The 21,024-nt window shown below is 38.4% G+C and overlaps 1 protein-coding gene across 1 annotated transcript; it reads right to left on the bottom strand.

Moving 5' to 3' along the window:
- Nucleotides 1-825: 825 nt before the first annotated feature.
- Nucleotides 826-20,866, bottom strand: LOC121313958 (probable histone-lysine N-methyltransferase PRDM7). Its single transcript, XM_041246731.1, has 9 exons — nt 20,855-20,866; nt 19,878-19,998; nt 16,971-17,096; nt 6,732-6,773; nt 5,937-6,000; nt 3,013-3,086; nt 2,467-2,738; nt 1,781-1,848; nt 826-1,110 (listed from the first exon to the last, which is right to left on the bottom strand). Exons 1-9 carry the CDS (start codon nt 20,864-20,866, stop codon nt 864-866), a joined length of 1,026 nt encoding a protein of 341 aa, XP_041102665.1. The 3' UTR covers nt 826-863.
- Nucleotides 20,867-21,024: the final 158 nt, after the last annotated feature.

The following is a 21,024-nucleotide window of genomic DNA, read 5'->3' as shown; positions in this document are numbered from 1 at the left end:
AGCTTGTGTCTCTCTCCCCTAGCTCAGCAGCAGCAGCCTGCTACTTCTGTATGTGTCCAAGGCAGGTCCCCGGTGCACCAGCCACCAATCCCAAGCAGACACATCTTCCCGCTCTCAATCTCCTGAAGTTGCAATATCTTGTTCTTAGATTCTGCCAACACTGTTGAAACTGGTTACACTGGCATGGCAAGCCAAGCCACTGGTTGGTGGCGATTCTCCCGTCTCTGACATCCCTGAATACCTGTTGCACTGAACTACTGACCCTGGGCCAGAACCTTCCGGAACACGGTTACAGCAGACCCAGGTTCGTTACATATATATATATATATATATATATATATATATATATATATATATATATATATATACATCAGTAAATAGCTAATTTCCTTTTTCATTTATCAGAAGATATTGCCTTTGCTTTAATACTGAATATCAAAAGAAAGGCAAGATCCTAACTTGTAGTTTTCTTTTTTGTTTCCTTATACAGTAGCTGCCGTTTTGTATTCATGCTAAAGCGATGAGGGATCATCTTTTTGCTTGTTACTTTTTGCTTGACCCATTGTTTCAAGGCTAAAGTGAATCATCTTTTTGCCTTTGATCATCTGCCGTGGAGTATCGTTTGTTCTTCTAATGCCTCTGTTCCAGTGAAGGTGTTACTGTTAGACATCAGTCGGTAGACTAAGCATCTTTCAGCATGGGGCTTGAGAGGGACATTCTTTATTACAGCAGCTGAAAGGCATTTAGAAATCCAAGATATATTTTTGCGAAGGTTGTATGATCTACATATACACTCATTGATAAAACCTAGTGCATTCCCCCAGTCTTCCTTCTCATCCTATTTTATCCAAGAGATAAAAGTACTACTTCTGTAGTACAGCAGCAGATTGTATGGACAGGGTTCTCCAGTTTGTAAATATGTTCTTACCTATTGACCTCTCCCACATAAAATCCAGTCCAACCCCCAGCTCTTTGCCGTATTCATCTCCGTACCACACCAGCAGCTCACAACCAGGAGGGATTGGCTTGCATGATCTGTAGAAGATCTGTCCTTTGTACTGAAAAGCCACTAGATTTTGCTCATCATCATTTCTGGCACAGTTCACGTACCTGACATAACAGACATGTTTGATGAAAGCATGATAGACAGCTTCAGCAAAGTGCATGCAATTAAAAAGTGTTTCAGTATGGTTATGTTGCTTTGTTCTGATTAACTAAATGGACTAGATGTCTGACTACCACATTTTAAGACAATGGGGGAAAGCTCTAGTAGCTATAGAATTACACTGGATCACTTAGTAAAAACTGATGCCATTTGGAGAGCAGCATGAGTCATGCAATCTTACCAAACGTACCAAAAATCAAGCAAATATCTAAAATGTCTTGCCTTTATCATGTAAAAACATAACAAGTAGCATGATGACCTGTATTGCTACCAAACTGGGTCAGAGGCAAAAGTCAAGGTGACCAGCACATGTTGCCTACAATTTATAGTCTATCTGAAATGGTGTCTGAGGTTTGAGGTTTGGATAGTGCGGCAGTCAAATTATTAACAAATATTATTTATTGATAAACAGAATAAAACATTCTTTATCTTTATCTCAAATGGTTTCAAGGATATTTGCTGTCAAAAAAACAACAATGGGTTTACAAAAAATACAAATACATTTTTAAAAAGCAATATAAAAAACACATTTGATAAAATGAATTACTGCGAGAAGAAAAAGAGCAAGGACAAATTGTGTCAATTATTTCAACATCAAGCATATAGTACCAGTACCTCATCCAGTTTGAGTTAGCTTCATTCTTCGCATCTAAGTACTCATGATCACTGTTCCCCTTTCTAATCTGTAAAAATATACAATACAGTGCAATGGACATGGGCATCTCTGAATAAGGTGGGAAGGTGCCAATAGGCAAAAGAGCGTGAATGACCAAGAAGCTACTAATAATGAATACTATTTTAATTATTGCTTGAATGTTCTTTGTTATAATCAAATCAAACAGTTATTGATTGAAGCTGGTTCAAGTTATTCAATTCACAAAGGATCACTTGTGCATGTATTTTAAAGAATGTAAGCTACAAAACAAAGATTGATTTTAGAACATAAGAATATAAGAAAGTTTATAAATGAGTGGTCATCTTGCTTGTTTGGTTGTTAGTAGCTTATTGATCCCAGAATCTCATCAAACAGCTTCTTGAAGGATCTCAGGGTGTCAGCTTCAACAGCATTACTGGGGAGTTGATTCCAGACCCTCACTATTCTCTGTGTAAAAAAGTGCCTCCTATTTTCTGTTCTGAATGCCCCTTTGTCTAATTTCCATTTGTGGCCCCTGGTCCTTGTTTCTTTTTTCAAGTCGAAAAAGTCCCTTGGGTTGACATTGTCAATACCTTTTAGAATTTTGAATGCTTGAATTGATTATTTTGAGGAAACTATGAAAATGTACAAGAAGACAACAACTTACCATCCATGAATATCCACTAAGGGCTGCCTCTTTCTCACTGGTTAGCTCCCCTTCGTAAGGCCCGAAATGGATGCTATTAGGTATGACACGTCGCTCGTTCCAGACCCCAAGACCTGCGTTTGGGATCTTGGAAACTTTAATTTTCATTCCTTGCGGTAAAGTGAGGCGTGCTCTATTTGCTACACCGATTTCAACTAAAGGGTTTTTGATAAACACTGGAGGCCCGTGGATATTGCACTTATCAAGGAAGAAGGAATGGCAGATATTGCAGTCTGAAATAAAGAGATGAAGCATCTGTATAAAGTGAAACAGACTATTAACAGATTTAACAAAAAAAACTTTCTAAAATAATTGTTATTGTGTGATAGGGATGAGGATTAATTAGTTACAGTTACAATAAGTAGTCATATATGTCCAATGGTTATCAGTACAAATGCATTAAATAATGTTTTTATAATCTCATTCACTTGTCAATCCTATAAGTACTGTAAATTGGTGTAGAAATGATAAAAGTAGCCCATGTCATCACTAACAAGTCATACTCACAAAAATAGTCATCATCATTTGGTTCATCAATCTCAGCATAAGTAACTTGCTGTTTTTTGTGATTGCTGTAAACTCTACTTGTATGACCTTGTGCTGAACCTTCCTTGGAAAGAGCTTGAAAATAAAATCAAGTAGTTTAAGATTAGAATGATACTATATAGTGTAAAAAAGCCAAAAGTATTACATGGTTTCTTCAAAGAGTCATCTTTTGGATTTATAAAAAAACAAGGAGGGGGCAAGTTAGCCCTGTTTAAAATAATTCATAATTATGAAAAATACTAAGGTCAGAAGTGGGAATCAAACACACTCTTTCAATTAAATGTTAAGCCCGGACTGGTGTTTCTTTTTTGCATATAATTCAGTTGCATTCCCCAGTTCATATTAATCTTTAAACTGTGTTTCTTGAAATTTCAACTGCATTTGCTATGTCTTGCTAATTCAACATGTATGTCAGTGACATGCATCCACGACCATGGCTGTAGTGCTGTCAGCAACATCTTATACCTCACATGTGAATCTTTTTTCATTCATTTCAATTAAAGTTCCACTGGACTACTCTAATCACAGTATAATTAGATTGGGGTTTAATAATATAATTTCTCCAGCATTTTCATGCAGATGTTCCATCTGGGTCTATAAATTGGTTGATTGTAGTCTTGCAATGAGCTGATCGTTAACGTGTCATTTCACAGTTGGGTTTCCTGTAATTGTGGATTCTTGGGCTAAACTAAGCCATCATTATTCAGACATTATGAAGCTCTGCAGTCCATCAAAACGGATACGTTTTAATGCATTTTCTAAACCATGGTTGTCTGCTGATCTTATAAAAGTACTATGGTTAAAGCTGGATTGTTTACATGTGCCAAACAACATGGTACACCCATTGCTTGGGAAGCCTTTTGTATTCATAGAAATAAATTAACTAGTCTACTAAGGAATGCTAAAACTGAATGATTAGAAAGATTTCCTCAAACCTTTTCAAATCTTGAAAAGTTTTGGTCTATGATAAAGGCCAGTTCTGGAAAGGGTTTGGTGAAGGCATTTTGAATTGTTTTTCTTTTTAACTTGTGGGGCGTTGCTAAAGTGTTGCTGTTCAGGGGCAGCAATTCTTTTAAGCTACCAGTGATATCCAGTGTTTCTCAAGGGTCCTTTACAATTTAATTTGTATATTAATAATTTGGCAACTCTTCGTTTTTCGGAAAATACTAGATTGCAGATGATATTATATAATATAAAACAATTATAAACCCAGTAACAGATACAGTAGATCTTTAACATAATATTAATATTGTTTATGATTGCTTTGGAATTTAGTTATTTGAAACAGAACATTTCCAAAACTAAATGTATGATTATTGCCCCGTCCAGGAAACCAGCTCCAATAATGCCTTTGTCTCTAGGGAGGGAGTCCCAATAGAGAAAGAGCTCATTACAAGCTCCTGGGGGTTTAGGTATCTCATAACTTATTTTTGGGTTCATTTTTGTTTGATGTCTTTACAAGAGTTTGCTAAGATCAATTTTAGAATACAACTGCTTTGTCTGGCATTCCAAAAATATAATATTAAAAATTTCAGTCTTTGCAAAAATGTGCTTGTACGGTTGTATTGAATGACTGGCATTGGGATTCTATTCATGATAGCTTTCTTTGTTGCCCCTCTCTTAAACCACTAAGTGGCAGAAAGTTTTATTTTATTCTTGCTCACTTCTATAAGGTTTTGCATTTGTTGTGTTCTAAAATCTGTGTTGAGAGGTCTCCACAGAGCTTCCCTGACAGTCATTCCTTTTCACTTTTGGTTGTGTCACTACTTTATTTGGCACAGCCTTGGGGTTATAGAATGCCCTTCTAGATTCCACTGTGTCACTGCCAAGCCTCTCCAGGTTTAGATTTGTTATTCATCCTCTGTGCTTGAGATGAATTTGCTGAAGTTGTAATGTAATGGTAATCATGTGCTTTCTTTTTCTTTTAACTTATTTATATATGTATAAATGTATATGTACATATGTTTATACTTCACTGGAAAGACTCCTTGCACTCTGATTGGCTGAGCTAGAGGGATATAATCCGTAGTATATGCTCTTAGAATGTTTGTAACCGCATCACAAACAAAATAAAAACAATGTCACTCCACCAGTTTTATATGTAACAAAATGTTGGTTAAAGTAAATTTCAACCTTTTAGAAAACCTGTTACTTGAAGAATGGGTATGTTAAAACTTCCCAGAAAATAATACTCGCACATCAGAGATTGAAGCTGTAAAAACTATAGCAGTACATAGAGGAGTACTGTCGGACAAACTGAAAAACATACTACGAATAGTACAATGGTCAAAAGTATTTTTAGATTTAAACAGAAAGAAAATCAAAATGAATTGTTTTAACCAACTTAATGACATCTGAAACTAAGACTTTTTTAAACCACTAAAAAAAGCCTTTTAATGCACAAAACCCAGTTTATTATTTAACCGGAAGTCCATCTTGTATTTACCGAGCGCTGACATAAGCCTCTGTTATAGTCATGAACATGCCTCTGGGGGGTTGTATTGTTAATGTTTAACATTTTAATATGTTAAGATTAACTATTGTCCAGGCAATGCCTTAGATTAAAGAATATGGTGATTTATTTTGTAATGAATTAGTCCAGGGGAGGGGCTAATGGGAACTGGTATAAGTACCTGGTTGTTGGTTCAATCAAGAGAGAGAGGGATTGAGAGCATGAAGTGCTGTCTGAGGGACACTGAGTAGATGAGTACTCTGTGTGGGATAAAGGTGATTAAACAGTCTGTTTTGTTTAAAAGTTTTCTTCCTGTATTTTTAGTTCTTTGCATTTGAATTGCATTCTGTGAATGTATTTTTTTTTATTTTTATTAATTATTTTCATTTAGTTGTTTTTGATTTGCTATACCAGTGGAATAAACTTCACTTACTTGCCTTGTGAATATCGTCTTCTGATTAATTCCTGCACCCTGCACCAGCCACTTATACAATACACTATACATTTCAGGGTTGAAAGTGGGTTAAATGGGCACTCCCTCACAGAAGCCCAAGGGTCTCCAAATGGGTTAAATGGGTGCCCCTTTCAGGAGGAGGAGTGGGGACCACCTCCACCACACCACCCAATAGAATCCAGAGGGGGAAAACGGAAAAGATAGAAGGGGGTTCAAGGTGAAACGAATGTTGCTTACTCTGTGTAGATGGAAAACTGCAGGAGCGATTTCAGTCACACAGATTATAAATGTATGATATTCAGTGTGATTTAACAACTGGTTGTTGACAAAGATCACCTTCAACAAAAAACTAAAAATAAAACTTACTCCCAGGGATGAAGCAAACCTGAGATGTGAAGGAGAACATTGTTTGTATTGTTTAACAAAGTCAAAGGAAACACGCAGACAGTGGTTTAATAGCGTGTTTTACTGTTTGTTGAGGCAAAACTGCAAAGCATAGCTTTCTGGAACTAACAATTCAGCAGGGTTGGATGTTTAAAAACCCATTTGAGGAACTGCAACCTGAAACAAAGAAAAAACATTGGATTACAAATACTTAAAGGGGGATGCTGCATAACTGCAGGTACGAGGACAAGTACCCACCTGACCTTTTCCTGCTGACCAAAAGGAGGGGCAGCACTCAGACATCAGCTTGTGCATGGATCATTGACCACAGAGAGGGGCCACTGCACTTAAGCTGCATTCCCCAGCTCTCCACAAGGGGAACCTACTTACCTGCCACACGAGCGCCCTCTGTTGGTGGGAATTCAACAGAACCTAAAAAAAGGAAGAAAGCAAGTTAACCTTAAGCAAGTCTACAAACAGTGAACTAAAACAAAAATAATTTTACTTACCTTCGGAGTGATCCACTGCTCTAGCTCCCAGTGACAAGCCTGGGAAGTACAGTCTCAGCTACACAGTCTGGTTTGATGAACTTTTAGTTTTGTTGATTACTGAGACTACAAGCCGGAAAGCCAAATGTTAGGGTTTTAATTTGCTGCTTAATAAATATTTTCTGGTGACGTCTGTGGTCCGACCTTCACTGTCATCACACTATACTTCTTCGGTCATCCTACACTCAGTGAATATCTACTTTTCACAATGCTTCTGCGCATTGGCAGGTAGACTATACAATTATCACAGGTGCTCAATCACTGAGGACAATACATACAAACAGGTTGCTTATCCACAACGATTTCACTATTTGGACTCCTACAGGAAGGCAAGAAAGTGAGAGCACTCAAAAAGCAAACTTCCAATATATACATTTTATTTTGTGTTATTGTTCTCAGATAGCAAAGCTGACATTTTGACGTACAATTAGTATTTCCACTAGGGCTTTATATGAACTGTTGTCCATTATTTTAAAGATATAGGGCCTGATCTTTGATCTTCGTGCAATCCCGTCGCTAAATTTGCGCAAAAAAATAGTGCTTTGGCACAGAAAGAGATATTCCAAAACGGCACAAAGCAGTTGCAAGACATTGGAATATAACAGTGTGGCAGGCTAGCGAGTGGATAGAGGCCCAGAGACAGACTGCAGTTCAAAAAAAATAAGCTTTATTATAAATAGATACAAAAATAAAAAGGCACAAGGGCCAAAACAAAGGGATTAAAACACAAAAAGAAAGACAAAAAAACAAAATGTACAAAATAAAGGTTTCCAGGCTGGGCAATGCCTTCGCTGGATTTAGAAAATTAAAAAATCACAACCAACAAAACACCAACCTACTTCCTCAGCTCCCTCCTCCCAAATGAGAAGCAGAGGCCTCCTTTTATGTCAGGTGGGTAGGCGCTGATTGATCGTTAATTAACCTAATCAACTAATCAACCCCAGCCACCTGAACATAATAAACCCAGGCAGGTAGGGAAAATTAACCCCATCCCTGCCAATTTAAAAAGGGCAGAGCTTTGCTCTGCCACAAGCAGTATTTTGAGCAATTCACAAATCTGTTTGTGCATTCACTACCAATATAGCAATTGCATACAACAGCCAAACGAGAATGCAGAATGATGGACAGTCACCATTAGTAATGCGACAAGCTGTTACCATTGGTGTTACCTCAGTATGTACCGATATGACAGCAGACGAGACCACTCAATATATCATGCACACATACATACGGACCATTCAAATACTCAATTGGCTCAATAGCTAGGCGCCGAGTTTTCAAATTAATGTACTGATAATGCCACTGTTTTATTGAAACAGAGAGTATTGTATCACAAGGACATACTATATAGGTTTCTTTAAAGGCCAGCTGATCAGACATAGCTGTATGTTTTTCAATTTAAAAAATGGCTTTGGATACTGTCCTTTTTTTTCTGAATGTTTTTTTATATATATATAAATCGTGCCGTGATGAAGTCTTACTCTGGTTGCACACTCTCTGATTTGTAAATGCAACGAGGTAATTCACCTGCAAAGTAAACATCAGTCAAGCATTTTTATATACACAATACACCTTTTACGCTTTACCCTGTCACAACAATATTAACAATAACATGTTTGCATGTCTATAGCTACAAAGCTATAGCTTCTCCTGAACAAATACATTGTTTTACTAAATATTACAAAACACTAATCTTATGCATCAATCATTTTAACATTTTGTAAGTTGCATTATATCAAAATAATATATATAATATATAATATATATATATATATATACACAAAATAATTACACATATAATCTCTCAGACATTTTTTATTTTAGCTAAAGATAAAAGCTAAACTGAGATCTTCATTGACTCCCCATGGTTCTAGTGCATCCAAAGTGTATATCCAGTAACATTACGTAATTTTCTTATACGGTCACCACCCCTGCTTGAAAAAGAGACCTTCTCTATACCATAAAATTTCAAGGAAGCTGTGGCAAAATGCCTCGCCCCTGTGTGTATTTGTGTTGTATGTTGTGTGTTAATGTTGGTTTATAGTTATTGGTACACAGGATATAAACGGGTCTGTGTAACATGAGCGTTTAAAATGTATATTTGTATTTAGGCACGAGGATTGCATAGCATTTCATGTGCAAGTAAAATGTAATATTATGTGAGCACGGGAATTGCACTTTATTAATTCACATGCAGTTGTACCGAGACTCCAATTGAATGATTGATTAGCAATCAAGTCTCGGTACAGCTGCATAAAAGCAGCATGTTTTTCATCACTCGAGGTTGTGTGTTCGGTGAGTGGAGAACGGGATTGGAGACGGAGATAATAATAATAATAATAAGAAGAAGAAGAAGAAGAAGAAGAAGAAGAAGAAGAAGAAGAAGAAGAAGAATAGTTAAAATATCAGCTCACCTTGTTTGTCTGTGTAGTCCGTTTTGTTTGTCTCTAATTTGGTGAAAGTGCCGTGTCCTGTGTTTTTGTTTGTTACAACCTTTTTATTTACTGTTCTGTTCATTCATTAAATGCTGAGCGCAAGCAAGTGCTCAGCTGCCCAAAACTGCCCAAAACATCTCTCTGTTGTTTATTTCCTGGTTCCTGGTTTCTGGTCTGACGTCACCCACTACAGCCATCTTTGTCACAGAAGCATAATCCATATTCTTATTACGTATAGCTGCTTTATGTTCAGCTATTCTTACTTTAAGGGCTCTTTTAATCTGACCAATATATGGAAGACCACATGGGCATTTAAGCATATATACGACATATGTCATATTACAATTAATAAAACCTCTTATTTGATATTTTACGCCCATGCAAGGATGGTTAAAGGCTTTTGCATCCATCATATTGGCACAATGTACACAATCCCCACATCAGAAATTACCACCTGGTTCAAGAGGAAGCCAATTGGGATGAAACGATAGTAACTTTCCACAATACAAATAAGGGATTTTCACACTATCCATTTCGACCCGGGGTGACCCCAATGGTACTGGAACTATTTTTAAAATGGGGGTGCTGAAAGCCATTGAGCACAACTGTAACCAGTGTATATGATGGAAACCATGCAAAGCCAGGGGTGCTTCCACACCCCCAGAACCCCTAATTTCAGCACCCTTGGGCGACAGTGGATCGAACAGCAAGTGCTTTTACATTGCCAGTTTCAACCCAAGACAAAACAGTTTTACAGGGGTGAACACACATGACAAAAAATAGGGTTGAGAATTTAAAACCAGGAGGAAGCGCTCTCCTCGGGTTGAAAAATTAAATGTGAATGCAACAGGGTTACGTTTGCCTCGCGTTGAAAACTCGCATGATAGTAGCCAAAAACAAACATCAAGGGGCAAGGTTCACAGATCTGCACGCAGTTGTAAATAAAAAATAAATAAAAATAGCAAAAGTGTAATGGAACGATGATGAGGTCCAGGAAGTGCTCAGTCTTTGGGCAAATGAAAATATCCAGCGGCAGATTTCTTGTATAAATATAATACAATGTATCTCTCTCTTGAGCTTTGCAATATATTGTAGTTTCAAGTGTATTACTTTTTCCTTTAAAGACTGACAAATCTACAAAATTGATATTAAAATAGCTGTGTTCCTCAGTGAATTTTAAATGAGGATCAGTTGAATTAATATATTCTATAAATAATTCTATTTCTTGTTCCGTGCCTCTCCATATTAATAAAACATCATCAATATATCTATGCCATAATGTAACATGAGACAAATATTGATTACTTTCAGAGTTATAAATAAAATTATCCTCCCAATGACCCATAAATAGGTTAGCATAATTATGTGCAAAGGCCGCACCTATAGCATTCCCTTGTAGTTGTAAAAAGCAACTCTTTGCATATTGGAAATCTTAAGCAAAAACTCAGAGGGAGGAAAAAGGCCTTCTGGACAGGTGTCTGGATATCTAGAAAGTGCCCATAAGTGCCAAAAAAATTCAACATATTGAGAAGTTAGTCCTGTAAGTGAACTATTACCAGAGGCTATAGGTCTACCTGGCGGATTCTCTAATGATTTATGTATTTTAGGGAGTGTAGAGAATGCAGGACAAACAGGGTATTCTGTTAGAAAATCTCTCTCTCTTTCAGTTATCCACCCTTTCATTAATGCTAAAGAAATAAAGATATCTATTTAATTTTTGGTTTCTTGTATTGGATTCGTTCTAATGGAATGTAGACTTGATTATTTTTCAATTATCTCTTAACCTCCCTATCATACTGCTTATAACTTAACACAACATAATTTCCATTACATGAGAGTAGTTGTTAAAATTTCATTCTGACATTGGACTCAGCTGTCACCAAGATAAGCACCAACATAGCTTCTTTTACTATAATGTGATCCATCTGTGTTTCCTTCCATCTGATGAGTAGATATTCTTCTGCCTGGTGTTGATGGCTGACATGTAATGCTGGCTCCAAGGATCAGCCTATTTTGTCTCCCTGGCGCATCAACATACACAACGGCTGCAATGTTGCCTCAGGGGATCAATCACAGTGCGGCTTCCCTAGTGCATCAGCATGACAACCATCTAGACTGAGCTGAGTAGAGTACTTCTCTGGGGTCTTCAAGTGGGCATCTTCTATCTTTGGTATTTTGTTGATCAGCCCACAACACCTTAAGAGGGTTCAACAATGATTGTGGCATCCCAGCACCACCCCCTGTCCCCCACAGCAAAGCCCAGCTTACTTACCTTCCTTTCCATCGATGTTGCTTTCTTTCTACTGTGCTTGAGGTCCCCTACCAGAATCTTTTCGTCTCAACCACAGCCAGTTGCTTCTCCTCACTTCTGCTTCAGATAAGTTCTTCACTATGCGTCGCAACTCTTGGCCACTGAACCCGACATCTCTGAGAAACCGGGTTGTAGAGTGTGCCACAAAACCTTGACAACCCACCTCCACTGGGTAAACTCAGACTCTCCATCCTCGCTGTTCCACTTCAACAGCTAGTTGAGCATACCAAAGTTTCTTCCTCTGATACGCCTCATCCACAGCATCCTGTTAACTCTACCAGATGAACAAGGTGTGCTGATCCAGACCACATGAAAATGTCTGGTCGAAGGTTAGTGGTGGCAATCTCAGGTGGAAAAATAAGTCGTTGACCAACATCTGCCAGCATCTTCCAGTCTCTAGCAGTTTCCAGTTGTCCTGGGTGAGGCTTGGTTTGACACCTTTTCTTGGTGGTTGCTCTCCTGGATGGAGGAATATTGTCTTTTGTGTGTAATGCTTTGATGGAACTGGTGGCAACTTAATGGTCAGGTTACACTTGTCTTCCAATGCTAAGGCCAAACATCGCAGCACCTGGTCATGGCGCCAAGTAAACCGTCCTTGGTTAAGACCCACCTGACATCCAGAGGTTTAGGTTCTGTGGTGATGGGAGAACATCATATGTTGAACTGATGAGGAAACTGATCCTGCTCTGTTCCATTGTCCATAGGTCTTGCCAGCCAATCTTGTTCCACACTCTCCCATCTCATCCATTCTCCCTGCTTGGCCTGGGAAATGGCCTTTACACACCTGATCCTCTCCTCCTGCTTTTGCACTTCGTTGACTATCAGCATGTATACCGATCAAAAAAGAAACGCATAGCAGATATTTTTTCTTCAATCTCTTAAAAAATTGCAACAAAACTTGATCAAAATACTTTTTTATTTAAACACGTTTTGCTGGCAGTGTCACATTGTCAGAATCGAAAACGCATGGCGTAAGCCAAAATGGCAAAACATGTGAATATTCCCAAAATGAACACCATTTGCTTACGGCATGCAGGTATCCAAGCAAGAAGACCAGTTAGAGGAGTGATTCCTACACCACAACAACGTCGACTACGACTTCAGTGGTGTCATAAACACAGAGTATGGCCCTAACAAAGATGGAGAAGCATGGTGTTCAGTGATGAATCCACATTTCTGCTTCGACGTGAAAATGGACGTTTTGCTGCCAATATGGTCTGGGTGGCATGAACCTTGTTCATGTTCAAGGCAACATGACAGCTCAGCGCTAGTGTCATGAGATCATACGGCCTCATGTGATCCCATTCATGAACCATCGTAACGTCATTTTCCAGCATGACAATGCACAACCCTACACAGCCCGGGCTACCGCAGCTTTCCTCTCTCAGAACAATGCTCAAGTGCTTCCCTGGCCGCCTCGATCACCAGATCTGAGCCCCATTGAACATTTGTGGGACAAGCTTTATCGATGTATGTGACAACGTCACCCTGAGCCACAGAAATTACAAGGACTTTCCCAGGCACTTGAGCAAGAGTGGGTTGCCATTCCCCTGCATGTTATCCAGGCTCTGATTCGATCCATGGCCAGGAGCTGTTAGGCCATCATCAATGCCAGTGGTGTGCATACCCATTAGTGATTTCTGTTGACTTTGAACTTTGTTTGACCTTTGTAAGTGACTTTATTGAATGCCTTGATGATTTCTGTACAGGTTTAGGTTCTTTGGAAGAGTCTACTATGCAAACTACCATACTAATGCTATAAAAGGTACATTCAAAACACCTATGTGTTTCTTTTTTTGAAGAGATATATATATATATATATATATATATATATATATATATATATATATATATATATATATATATCACACCATTAATGTGTGTCACAACCAGTTACAACTACCCTGATGGGAACTTTTTTTTTTTTTTTTTTATCTGATCCTGGGTGGGATATGAATTTTGTATTGATAGTGTTTGAACAATGTACACAGTCACCACATTTATAGTGACAATTAAGATGATTTTTAGATAGCCAAGTTTGTGAATCTTCTATTTTTGGGCTAAAAGAGTGTACAAATAACATCCTTTAAATTCCCTGCACGTTTAAATGGTATCCGGGGACATTTTTCGTGTACTATTTCTTCAGGGAATAGTCATGACTCAAAATATGCCATTGTTTAAAAATAATCTGCTTGATATAATTGGATATATAGTTAAATTCAGTTAAGAAACAAATTGCATTAGTATTATTTGGATTGTGCGTTACCTTTTTGAGAAGTGAGTCCCTGTCTGTCAGTTTAACTTCCTGTATTGTTGTTTGTTTTTTTCAAGCTGTTATCTTCATATCCTTGCATCTTACATTTCGAGTACATTTCCTCTGATTTAGTAGTATATTGATCTTCTGTACTACAATTCCATTTTATACGTAAAAATTGGCCCCCAGGTATATTTCTTATCAAAGAACGTGAGTGTTGACTACTATTATATTACAATTTGATTAAACTTCAGCTTATGACTTATGCATTCCCAGCAGGGTATAAGTCAGAAGCATAAGACATTTGTTCCACTTCTTTACTATTTCTTTAACTATTATTATTTTGTTCATTATATTGATATTTGGAATAGCTGTGGAAAATCCTTCAACAGCTTGGATAGAGTCACAGTCCTCATGTACAACATATTTTTGCTGCAGTTAAGTCAACACTGTCAAGCCTATAATTAACTAAGAGAGAGCTAAGCAGACCTGTAGTGAACAGCGCATGATGCCAAAAAGCAATACTCACAGAAGTGGTCATATGGTTCATCAATCTCAGAATAAGTTTGTCTCTGTTTCTTATGAAAGCTATAAACTCCACTGCTAGTTTTGGTCATCTTTCTTGAACCTGAAAGATCAATACATTCAAAATAATCTTTATAACAGGGATGGGCACCAATATCTATATCATTTCCATATTGTGATATCTTGAGATTCAAAAATAAAATTCTGATATCCTCGCAGAGACATACTTTTTGCTAATACTGCTAAAAGTACAAATGCAGTGTAATCAAGTTTATTTTATATTAATATACAAGTAACCCTATATATATACCAATCATGGTCAGTCTTGTAGGCAAACACCACACGCTGAAGTATTATTTAACCATTTTATTCCATTGACTGGCATATAGGTACCAAACACTATTTGCATGTTGTATTAACCACCGTTGACCATCCATTTTGCATTATTTTGAGATATGCTCACGTGTCCGCGGTTCATTGCTTACGCTATCATTAATCAATTTTTTAAAATATTAACTTGTATTTTTGTAAATGAGATGTAGCTACTTTTAAAACATCAAAACTCATCTCAAAATAATGCAAAAGTCAACATGACACCATACTTAATACTTTTAAAGGTGTCGTAAGTCAGTTTTTACAAGCAGAGCAGCTGAAAATTTAATTACTTTAGGAATGGCTAGAAAGTCTGAGTACAGTGTAGAAATATTTCAGTTTTGAGGTGGCTGATGATGGTATAGTATAACAATATAACAAGAACTTATTTTTCTCCATGGATATTGTAACGTTTTCAGGTTCCAGCCTTATGGACTTAGACGGAAGCAATGATTGTGGTGAACAGGTGAGGTTAGCCCATATTTATAAATAAATGATAGAGGGGTGAAAGAGCACAGGGTAGACACACATAGCTTCTCTGGCTCGTCATTCGGACTCCAGTGCGGCTCCTTCCCTCTGTCAGTCGATCCCTTGTCCCGACAGGTTGTCCGATATCTCCCTCTTATCCTCTCACTTCGGAGTCTTTCCAGCCCCCCCCAGTTTTCCCCCCCCCAGCCCGGGCAAGAGTGCGGTTAATGGCACAGCTGTAGTTGGGGCCTGTCTCACAGCTGATAGTAATAAGTGTGTGGTTCTCTTGCTCTCTTACTATCTCCTCGGTCCTATCAGTTCTGTTGTCGTCTCTCCCCGTCCTTGCATCATTCCCGCCATTCTTATATGCTGGCCCACCCCCTCTCACTCCAGACCCAGTTGGAGGAGACCTCTTGGCAGCCTTTCCCCTCCACCCAATTAGCGTCCTCACTACCTATCCATCATGAGGGTCCTCCGGGTTTCCTGCCACCACTCGAAGGTCGTTACAATATAGTGAGAAAGCACCACTAAGTTAAAGTAAGTTATTGCTTTTCATATCTAAATATCTGTTAACGTCATATATGTATATATGTTTGATATTGCAGTTGTGTTACAGTATTATATTTACCTGTGTTTTGGAAGACTTTGATATTTTCGATATCGATATCAAAATACGTGCACGATATTGGTGTACAATTTTTACATCGTTGCCCACCCTTACTTTATAACATTAACTTTAAATTAGATTTAAATGTAACCAAATTGTAATTATTACTGCAATTACCTGTTTTTCTTAATTCATACTTTCTGGATTTTTCATTCTTTGTGTCGCATTTAATGAAAACAGCCACATCCTCATCCTCATCCTTATCCTCAAAACCTTCAAACATATCATCTCTATTTTCATCAGAATCAGATTCTGGGGACTCTTTACTTTGAGCAGCAACAGAACTGCTTGTCACTGGGACCTCTTTTTTCTTTTGGAGAAAAAAAAACATTTAATTTGAGTAGCTGTCAAAGCTTCTGTTTAAAAGCAAATACTCACGAGTACAGAAACACTTATAAATTGTTATTAATACATAGATAAAAATGTATCCAGCAAATTCGTATAAAAACTACCTTTAAGATGATTCTCATCGAGGTAATCAAGAATAAACAGTTATTACTGGTAGAACAGAGAAATAACATGTAGTACCATTTATGGTCACTTAATTACTGCAGGAATCCCCAAACTCCATTTCACAGCAGTGATTGCTGCTGTGAGATGAGGGATTTGAGCTGATGTAAGCTCCATGATGAATGGTCCTGGTTAATTAGAAGCATTAGTAGGCTTTAATGTTACAGTATAAAGTTTGTGTATTGTCCATCACCCAGAAATACAAAGTCTGAGGTCAGCACAACACTTTTAGACGCCCTAACCCCTCACATTTCAGGAGCCAGTATTTCTATGACTTGCCTGAGCACTCACAGATTTTGTGGAAGATCTCTCTGTAGATTGTCTAAAGCTTTTCACTGCTGTAAAAAAAAAAAAAATAGGACAGTTAAATAATTTTGTTATTTTAAATTATCTTGTTTCAAGACTATTACTGCAGTTTTTGTAATATACCATGTACCCTATTGGAAACCATAAACTGGGTATATACAATTCAGCGTGTATATAGTATACACATAGAATCTGTCACAGTGGTGAATTAAGTAATGGATTTTCCCAGTTACCAAACACAGCTTTCTTGTGTCTGGGGATCCATTCCTTATCTGGGTCAGAGTCACCGTTTTCCTCCACAGCAGTCTGCCTTCTTCTGGGCAGCTGACGCATAAATTCTGGCTTTGGTGAATTCAGCCCTGTACATTGACAAGACATATTTATAACACAAATATCCCCTGCAAAGTACATTAAAGTAAATTCGTTAAATTGTATCACAATGACCTACATCCACAGCATGCTGACTAACATTAAATATCCATTACACAGTTTGATGCACAGTTCTCAAAAAACATGTTATTGAGAGCAGACACAGTAAATATAAAAATGCACAAAAAAAAAATAGTAATGGACACCAAGAGCAATATTTTTTATGATATCGATATCATACCTGACAGCCAACTGCTCTGTACCTAACCTGCCTTGACTCAGCAGGACCAGTGATGCCCACTCTGACACCGTATGTAACAGGTCTTATGTGTAGGTAGTCACTGGAAAATACTGACACAGACACAGAGCACTGGTGTTGATATGCCACACAGGAGCAGAGATTTAATTTCAACACAGAACAGACACTAGGGTACCAGCAATGGTAGACCTTGTGTCACATTTAATAAAGAAATAAAAACAAAAAACAAAAGCTAAAAAATAAAAGTTTGCCACACAAAATGCCGAGCGCTAGTCCCACTAAAAGGAAAGTCTCGCTCCAGGAACCTACTACTCTAGGTAACCCTCTCTGTACTGTTTTGGGATCCACATCGACAGGGTGACCGAAGAGCAGGCTGGTGACCTGGCGGCTGCAGCTGCTGACAGAGATGAGATCCTCAGCGACAGAGTAGCGACATCTCGTTCACTGGGGGAGCAAAAGAGGAGTCTGGGCAAACAACCTTGCCTGCTGATGCTGTGACCTGGGACCTAGGCCCAGCAATGGGAGGTCCAGACACCAAGGTTGGGTGGCTCACAGGTCAAGGGCTCTTACCCACTAGTGCTGGACTGCTGCCCAGGGGTGGTGGTTGGGGCTGTGGTGGAGGCACTGGCATTTAGGACAGTAGCTCCTCCTTTAGCCCTCCAGATGGCAGTTCTTCCTTTATGGAACTGTGGCAGAGCAGAGCTCTGGCCTTTATAAATTGTCAGTTATGGGGTTAAATTCCCCTAACTGCCTGGGTTTATTGTGTTCAGATGGCTGGGGTTGATTAGAGTAATTAATGATCAATCAGCACCCAGCCACCTGACATAAAAGGAGGCCTCAGCTTCCCATTAGGGGAGGAGGGAGCTGAGGAAGCAAGCTGGTGTTTGTGTTTGCTGTGTTTGCTGTTTTTGGTTTTGTGTTTTTTTTTTTTGTTTTTTTTTAATTCTCATCCAGTGAAGGCATTGCCCAGCCTGGAAACCTTTATTTTTGTAAGTCTTGTTTTGTGTCTTTTTATTTGTGTTTAAATCCCTTTGTTTTGGCCCTTGTGTCATTTTATTTTGTGTTTATTTGTAATAAAAGTATTATTTTTTTGAACTGCAGTCTGTCTCTGGGCCTCTATCCACTCGCCAGCCTGTCACAGGAACGTTAGCTGCTTCTCTCTTGGACGACAGCAACACCTCCATTGGCTCTCCAGATGGCAGCCACATCTTTGGCCAAGGAAGGCAGGCCTTGCCTCTCCGCACACCTCTGCCATGTCTTCAGTTGCTCCCTCAGAACCGCTTCCGGTGACTGCTGATCGTCAGCTCGTTCTGCCTGTGCATCCTGGCAGCCAACTGCTCTGTGCCCATCCTGTCTTGACTCAGCAGGACCAGTGACGCCCACTCTGACACCATATGTAACAGGGTCTGTGTTACATGTGTGGATAGTCACTTGAAAATACTGACACAGACACAGAGCATTGGTGTTGATACGTCGCACTGGTGCGCAGATTTAATTTCAACACAGAACAGACACTAGGGTACCTAGTTTCACATTTAATAAAGAAATAAAAACGAAAACAAAAGCTAAAAAATAAAAGTTTGCCACACAAAATGACGAGCGCTAGTCCCATTAAAAGAAACGTCCTGCTACGGGAACATAACCCTCTCTGTACTGTTTTGGGATCCACATGCCCTAAGCTGATCTACTTCTGTTCTGTTGCTTCCGAAGTCCCGGTCTCCCAGCGACTCCGGGCCATTCCAATGGTCCTGGCTGCGCAATCACCTTCACAGGCCCCGTCTTGCAGTTAAAGGGTTCCATGGTAGTAGTTCCTGCAGAGTGGATGCTTCTCTCCTGGATGTAAACAAACACCCAGCGCCCATCTGTGTGCAAATGGCATTGCAATCGCCCTGAGCTGTAGTGCAGCCACTTTTTGAGCTCTGTGCAGCATCCCCAGGCACGCCCTCCAGCCAATCGGGACCTCCTGATCATCTTAGCTCAGCACGAGCCTGCCACTCAGCTGGTTGCTTAGCAATGCGTCTCCAGCTACTCATCGCAGCTGATTTATCACAGGCACACCCGGCAGACCCGCTCACAGAGACATACTTTTTATTGCTGATACTGCTAAAAATACAAACGCAGTATAATCAAGTTTGTTTATATTAAAATAGAACAAACCCTTTACATATGAATCATTATCAGTCTCATAGGCAAACACCACACATTAAAGTATTATTTAAGCATTGTATCCTATTGATTGGTGTTTAGGTACCAAACGCTTATTGCATGCTGCATTATTTTGAGATATATACGTTAGCGGTTCATTACATTTTGTCTGTGTGATTGCTTACACTATTATTAATGTATTTTGAAAATGTGAACTTTCGATATTTTAATTGAGATGTACTTTTAAAACACCAAAACACATCTCAAAATAATGCAAAATTCCATAAGAAACACCATGTGAGGGGTCTTACAAAGCAAATAAACACAGGTCATGTTCCTTTTAGGGTGTATCCATAAATAAAAATACCTATGGCAATCATTGCTTCATGGTTCTGTTTCTGGTTCTTGTATATGACTTTCTCCCATTCTTGCAGCTCTGCCCATTTCTTCTTGGAGAAGTACACTTTTCGTTCATCATACTTGTCTTCCTAAAGGAACAGATAATGGTCTATGGGTGATTCAGCATTGACTAAGGATTGACTATCCGCTTCTAGGCACACTTAGAATATATATATATATATCTATATATATATATATATATATATATATTATATATATATATATATATATATATATATAAAAAAGGCTTGGAAAAATAACAACTTCTGATTGGTTAAACAACATCTAATGAGCCGCTTCATACTGCATAAATCAATACGCATCATATTATAAATTCCAGCACAAAATTGCATGAGTAACTGCCATTTTATTTATTGTTATAAAATCACTTCCACAAAATGAGTGTTATTCCATCCATTTTTTTAAAAATATATTTGGAGATAAAACTCCAGAGAACTGGTACAACAGCAACTTTCTAAGCAATGACAGTAATCCACCTAAAGAAAAGAAAAACAAGTAAGCTACATGAAATAGAAAAAACAAAGATAAAAAAAAAACATAAAAACAATTACAGCATGGTTTGTTAATGTATTTCAAACTGGCTTAAAGAAAAAAAAAATATGGACATTTATTTTAAGGAAATAAGTCCAGAAAACCTGAACAGCGTTCTAGGGGAATTATGCCAGTGTAATAAGTTCAAATGGTGACCAGTATAATTCAGTCTATAGTTTTATAGGTAAGAATTGGACTAAATACATTTTTTAACAGTATACGTATTACACACCTGTTGACAGCAAATTTTAGACCAGCAGTAATGTCTTCCTGTCAGTCATGAAAACTTTCAGACAAGTCAGTAAGACAAGGCCAACAACCACCCCTGCATTATCAACCTAGATTTGAAGCGCCTGCGGGAACCTGAAGCATTGGTTTGATCTGGAGCTTAACCTGGCACAACATGGTGCGAGGGTGTCTGGCAACTGACAAAAACATCTTTTGAGATCCGAAAGGATGAAAATTGACTTGCATATAACGAGGACACAAGAACAAGAACATTCAAAAAGGGCTGATCCTGACACTGAAAACCCCATTGTCCAATGTGCAGTTGCTCCACATCC

The sequence above is a fragment of the Polyodon spathula genome, chromosome 4 (assembly GCF_017654505.1).
Source record: "Polyodon spathula isolate WHYD16114869_AA chromosome 4, ASM1765450v1, whole genome shotgun sequence".
Classification (NCBI taxonomy): domain Eukaryota; kingdom Metazoa; phylum Chordata; class Actinopteri; order Acipenseriformes; family Polyodontidae; genus Polyodon; species Polyodon spathula.
The sequence above is the reverse complement of the archived record's forward strand: the minus strand, read 5'-3'. Positions and strand labels throughout refer to the sequence as shown.

Bases quoted from the DNA above. Each gene is read 5' to 3' on its own strand.
- LOC121313958 (XM_041246731.1), bottom strand. The intron at 17,097-19,877 runs GTATTTTTATTT...GTCAATGTACAG, and splicing joins TGAAGCAATGATTGCCATAG to GGCTGAATTCACCAAAGCCA. The intron at 3,087-5,936 runs GTAAGTGAAGTT...TCATACAAGTAG, and splicing joins AGACGATATTCACAAGGCAA to AGTTTACAGCAATCACAAAA.